This window comes from Elaeis guineensis, chromosome 7 (genome assembly GCF_000442705.2).
Source record: "Elaeis guineensis isolate ETL-2024a chromosome 7, EG11, whole genome shotgun sequence".
NCBI classification, from domain to species: domain Eukaryota; kingdom Viridiplantae; phylum Streptophyta; class Magnoliopsida; order Arecales; family Arecaceae; genus Elaeis; species Elaeis guineensis.
The window spans coordinates 72401297-72407296 of record NC_025999.2 but is presented as its reverse complement, the minus strand read 5'-3'; the positions used below and the strand labels follow the sequence as shown (position 1 = coordinate 72407296).

The 6000-nt window shown below is 38.4% G+C and overlaps 1 protein-coding gene across 1 annotated transcript; it reads left to right on the top strand.

The window, feature by feature from the left end:
• The first annotated feature begins 2637 nt into the window (after window positions 1–2637).
• LOC105049017 (non-specific phospholipase C6-like) lies at window positions 2638–5567 on the top strand. The gene is made up of 3 exons (XM_010928552.3): window positions 2638–3727; window positions 4316–4492; window positions 5314–5567. The coding sequence occupies exons 1-3, from the start codon at window positions 2638–2640 to the stop codon at window positions 5565–5567; spliced, it is 1521 nt and encodes a 506-aa protein (XP_010926854.1).
• The last annotated feature ends 433 nt before the right edge of the window (window positions 5568–6000 follow it).

The following is a 6000-nucleotide window of genomic DNA, read 5'->3' as shown; positions in this document are numbered from 1 at the left end:
AATTATAGTATAGAGAATTAATTAATGAAAGAAAGGGAGATGTAAGTCTTACTTTTGCAATTTTTCTGTTATACTTTTTTACCTTTAAGAGATTCTAGTTGAGTGGGTTGAAGAAAATCTTTCTTTCTAATCGGATTAAGTTGGTATCAGAGCTGTATCAGAATGGCGACCATATTACCATCCAAATTAATCAAACAGTGCAGCATGTATCTTGAGAAGTTTGAAGAAGTCTTTGGATAGAACTTGAGGACTGGTTGATATGATAGTAACCTTTTCACCATCAAAACCTATATGATAGTAAACTTATTATTGTGAGAATATTTTCAATGGCAGTTGGGTCACCACCAGATTGAAACTTCTTCTATAAGACACTTCCAGCAAAATTTCTAAGTTTTGGAATTTTAGGACTTTGTTGTATAGTTATTGTCAAACTATGGAGACACTTTGTTGACTCTATCACTTGTAAAGATCCTACAAACATTTATATGTAGCCCATTTATAGGGAGACACTATATCGACTTATCACTTGCCAGAATTGTATTGTCTCTTTCGGGCCGAACAAGAGATAAGAAAAAATGTTTGGTGTGATGTAATACCTATGAAGGTTAGCAACCTCCTTCTAGGTCAATCATGGATCTGTGATTGAGAAACCGTCTGTAGTGATTGGGACTATACTTATGCCTTCATGCTTCATAACAAAGGCTTGGTTCGAGAAAGAGGAAAAAAATAAAAAGAGAAGCCAGCCAAAACCAAAGCAACATTTAAAGCCTCTAAAGCCACGTGACCATCAATACCAACCACCATGCAAGCTAAAAGACATATGGAGAATGTCCAATTGCATCTACCAATCGAAGCATGGTGGACAATGAAAGTTTACTCCTATACAAATCAGACTTTTTTTTTATTGAGAGCTGAATTCTCCAAGCTAAAGAAAGCTAGTGCAAGCCAAAAATGCCTTACTCTATAGTTTTGTAACTTTTGCTCCAATTACACTAGGCTATTCTAGTTTGACTCGACTCGATTATTATCAAGCATAAATAATTCGAATGATTTTTCAAATCAAGCTCAAATAGTGGGATACTTGACTCGAAAACTCACGAGCCTATTCGAATTTCTATATATTTTTAATAATATTATTTTTATTTTTAATATATACTTATATGCACATTATTGATAGGTTAAGTCTCGATTTCGAGCTCGAATATGACTTAATTGATATTTAAGTCGAATCGATTTCGAATTTTGCTTATTTTTTATCGAATCAAGCTCAAGCTCAGAATATTAAAATTCAATCGATCTAGAGCCGTGTTTTGAGTCCTAATATATGAATCAAGTCGAGCTTAAGCTTCCAGCTACTCGACTCGGCTCGGTTCGATTGTACTCCTAGATAGCATCACCAAAGCCCAACTAACCAGACCCTACACTATACTTAGATTATTATTTAATTACTTTTTTGAGGGCCTGTTTAGATATTCTTATAGGATAGGGTTGAAAATCTTGTAGGATTCATGGATTAAGCTATCTATTTAAGCATAACCTTGTATCAACTAAACACCACTAAGCACAAATCTTGTAGGAGGAAAAAAAGATATCCATAGATCTTTTTTATTCATATAGCCCAAAGGCTAGAACCTGACATGTGTTTAAATAGGCTCTTAAGAAATTCAAGCTAGATAAACCAGCCAATCTGATTACTATAAGATTTTCAGGCCAGTTCTTTAAGAATATCCAAACATGCTATGAATAATTAGTTTGCACTTTTATTATTTTACTCTCAATTTCAAAAGATTATGGAAATTCATGAACTGATAATTCACCATTCTTTTTGGCTCCAAGCCAACGATGGCATTTTCCATAGATAGAAATTATTAAAATGCCCTTTTTTTTTAGTAATTTTCATAGCTCACCAAAAGTACCACAGACAAAAACATCCCCCATAGGATTTTGGCAAACAATAAAAATAGGCAATTATATATTATCCTTGGGGAAAAAAAGGCAAGCAATTTTTCCATCGGCAACCGGAAGATCAATGCATCTTTATCCTAATGCCAAGGGCAAGGGGAGAATGAATTTTTGTGGTGCATGCGCAACACCACAGGATGATGTGCATCTGTGGATGCCATCCATCATAGGATGGACGGTCATCAAACATCATAGACAGGCATGCATCACACAAGCTATGCTCATGGATGGCTATTCATCTTGTGATGGATGACATCCATAAATGCACTGCACCCTACAGCGTAACACACGCACCACAGAGGATTCGTTATTGGGAAAGGATACTTCTCCGAGATTTTATTAAGATGCATCCTCTCGTCCTACATTCATGCCTCCACATCCGCAATAAGGAAGTACATCTTAGATCCCTTATTTGATATAAAGAAATATATCTCAGACTCTTTCCTAGATGTACGAGGTTTCTTTTTTTAAAAAAATATACTGGGATCCTCTGCTGTGCACAGCGCATACTGCCGTGCACATCTGCATGCAGTCATTCATTATGCGATGGATAGTGCACGTGATATATCCAGATCAAAAATTGTATAATATAACACTGTCTCGAATGTTACCCCCGATCAGCATGAAGGACCTCTCTAGGTGAGTCCCACACCAAACTCTCTGACCCACCAAATAATGGCAATCTCCAAAGCTAGACCCTCTCCTCTCCCTCTCCTCTCCTTCCAGCTGCTACTCACCCTCTCCCTCCTCCACCCTCTACATTGCTGCCATGCATCCCAACAACCCATCCAGCACATTGCAGTCCTTGTGCTGGAGAACCGGTCCTTCGATCACATGCTTGGATGGATGAAAGAGGCCTTCAACGCATCGATCGATGGCCTCAACGGCACCGAATGCAACCATAGATCCACCAAAGACCCCAATTCACCAACCATCTGTGTTTCCGACGATGCCACGTACGTCGATCCCGATCCAGATCACTCATTGCAAGGCATCAAGGAACAAGTCTTTGGCTCCGACGCTACCCCAACCATGTCAGGCTTCGTCGAACAAGCTCTAACCATCTCCGAAGACGTAGCCAACATAGTCATGAAAGGCTTCAAGCCTGACAGGGTTCCAGTTTTCACCACCCTGGTGCAAGAATTCGCAGTCTTCGATCGATGGTTCTCGGCGCTTCCTGGGCCGACACAGCCTAACAGGCTCTTCGTCTATTCTGCCACCTCCCATGGGGCGACGAGCACCGACAAGAAGCACCTAGCTTTAGGGTATCCGCAGAAGACCATCTTCGACTGTCTTGATGATGATGGCTTGGACTTCAATATCTACTTTAGTAGTGCTCCGACAACGCTGTTCTATAGGAATTTGAGGAAGCTGAAATACGTGAGAAAATTCCATACGTTTGGTACGTTCATGGATCATGCAAGGGATGGGAGGCTGGCAACGCTTAGTGTGCTCGAGCCAAGGTACTTCGATATTGCTTCCGATCCTGCAAATGATGACCATCCATCGCATGATGTTGCCAATGGGCAGAAGCTTGTGAAGGAGGTGTATGAGGCTCTAAGAGCTAGTCCTCAGTGGAATGAGAGCCTTTTGCTCATCACGTACGACGAGCATGGTGGATTTTACGACCATGTTCCGACTCCTAATGTCGGCATTCCAAGTCCTGATGGGATTGTAGGGCCTGCACCATATAACTTCACTTTCGATCGGCTGGGAGTTCGAGTTCCGACCATTGCAGTTTCCCCTTGGATCAAGAAAGGAACAGGTAAATGCACAATTATTATATGTACATTGCTCTCATTCTCATGCTTTGATTGATTTTGTTAGAAGAGATGGTAACTTATTAGTCCATATATAAAATGAAGTCTGATGCATATTTATGTATAGCACTTCTCCAGCCGTTGATAAATGTTTGAATTATTTTTCCACTAGTTAGCTATGAATTATAAGTAACAGTACAAATTATATACGACGAATTACTCGCAAGTTATTATCAATAATGCAATTTGTTATTAATCAATGCTATTGCTGCTTCTTGTTGATTCTCTCAGGACTACTACTACTTTTTCAGGCACTCATATATAATCGTCACTCGCTTCTAATAATTTAACATAAAATTCTAGTCTTTTAGAATGCCCATTTTTTTCCGCTTTCCTTCTTTTCAGAATTTTTAACTATATCTCAAGCTGAAGAGATTCCAGATGTGGAACTTACCAGTCATCTCCAACTGCTATGAACTTAATGAAGTTCAATGAAAATAATATCTGATGCAGTTTGGCGATCTCTAAAGCCGTAAGGCAGAGATAATCCTACTAAACCTCAAAGTGATTTGTTTTCTGAGTTTTGGCTGCAGTGGTGACAAGGCCAAATGGACCAACTCCAAACTCAGAATTCGAGCACTCTTCAATCCCTGCAACTATAAAGAAGATATACAACCTCACCTCAGATTTCTTGACTCAGAGAGATGCTTGGGCTGGGACCTTCGAGGGCATCGTCGGTGAACTAACCTCGCCAAGGACAGATTGTCCCGGTATGTATATCTCAACTTCTTTCCATCTACTCCACCTAAACTTTCTTTCACAATCAAAACAAGGACAAGATATTAAGCAACAGCCCTGTAGGCACTTTCTATTGTCCATTTGTCAATTACACAAATTTCTTTTCAGGTTACTTTTACCATGTGAATCTACCTTCTATTAACCCTTTCAACTGATTGAGTAATTAATTTGAGCAACTTTTCACTGATCCATACTTGTTGCTGAGCTCATCATTGTGAGAAACATGGAGAGAGGCAATTTTAATTCCAAGTCTCTATTTTCTGAGGAACAATTTGCATCTTCCGAAAGAAAGACTTTACTAGATTTCAATAAGAGGAAAAACTTTTGTGACAAGAAGCTTATATTGGATTGTTACAGCGTCTTTTAAAGTGACCAGATGGTAAAAGAATTGATACTGACGTTGTGACATTGGTCTTTTCTTTTCATTATATTAACGGCATTTTTGGTTGGGGGATTCCCATTCCAAGAGGGAATGGAAGTGCCCAATCCTCTAAATCCCAATCTCAGCTGTCTCTCCTTCGTATTCAAATCTTATTCCACCAGATTTGCTTAAGAAATTGATTTTTCAAAAATACCTTACTGTTTAATTGATTTTCCCAAAATTTACTCTAAACATTCCATTACGATTCGGATTATGATGCCTGTCACAAATCAAACACATTGGAAAATATGGCCATTCCAATTTCTGTTCCAATTCCTTGCAATTTCGGTCGTGAACCAAACGCACCCTCAAAGATTTAGCTCAATATTGGTCATAGAAATTTTATGTAACTTGGTTACTTGCCTTTTTCAGAAGTGTTGCCAGATGTGACTCCTCTGAGGATGACTGGAGCAAAAGAAGACAGCCCACTATCAGAGTTTCAGAGTGAGATAGTCCAACTGGCTGCTGCTCTCAGTGGTGATGATTACTCGAGCAGCTCGAGTTTTATGACTGTTAAGGAAGCTGATGGCTTTGTGAATGATGCTATGTCAAAATTCTTTCAAGCAAGCAAAGAAGCCTTGTACTTGGGTGCAGATGAATCAGAGATAGTAGATATGAGATACTGATGGAATGCCAGAACCACAAGCACATGATCGGAGAGAGTTTTTAGTTATAATGTTCCAATTTATGTAAACAAGAATTAGAAATTGCAGTGTGGTCTGATATAAGACTCAATTACAAGATGGTGTTCCAGTATAATAGAGCTTCTTAATAGAATATGATCAGTTTTCATTTTTTTTTTAAATTTTATCTTCTTTTTTATTTTAAGTACTATATATAATGATTTGAACCGTGTATATATAACCATTTGAACCCTGAATTTTTCTGACTTGTATTCCAGTGTATATCTTTTAATTCTAGAAAATATCATTCAACATTATGGGTCAAATTTTTAAAAAAAAAATCCCTATTTTTCCTGCCCCTAAATTAAATATAAAATAATGGAGAGAAAACAGTGATTTTTGAAATCTGATTCGAATGTGGACTTTGTTCTGTTGT

What these genes read in the sequence shown, in the direction of transcription:
- LOC105049017 (XM_010928552.3), top strand. Translation starts at nt 2,638, where the DNA reads ATGGCAATCTCCAAAGCTAGACCCTCTCCTCTCCCTCTCCTCTCCTTC. An exon ending in TTGGATCAAGAAAGGAACAG is followed by an intron (nt 3,728 to 4,315) that starts GTAAATGCACAA and finishes TTTTGGCTGCAG; the next exon opens with TGGTGACAAGGCCAAATGGA. An exon ending in GCCAAGGACAGATTGTCCCG is followed by an intron (nt 4,493 to 5,313) that starts GTATGTATATCT and finishes TGCCTTTTTCAG; the next exon opens with AAGTGTTGCCAGATGTGACT.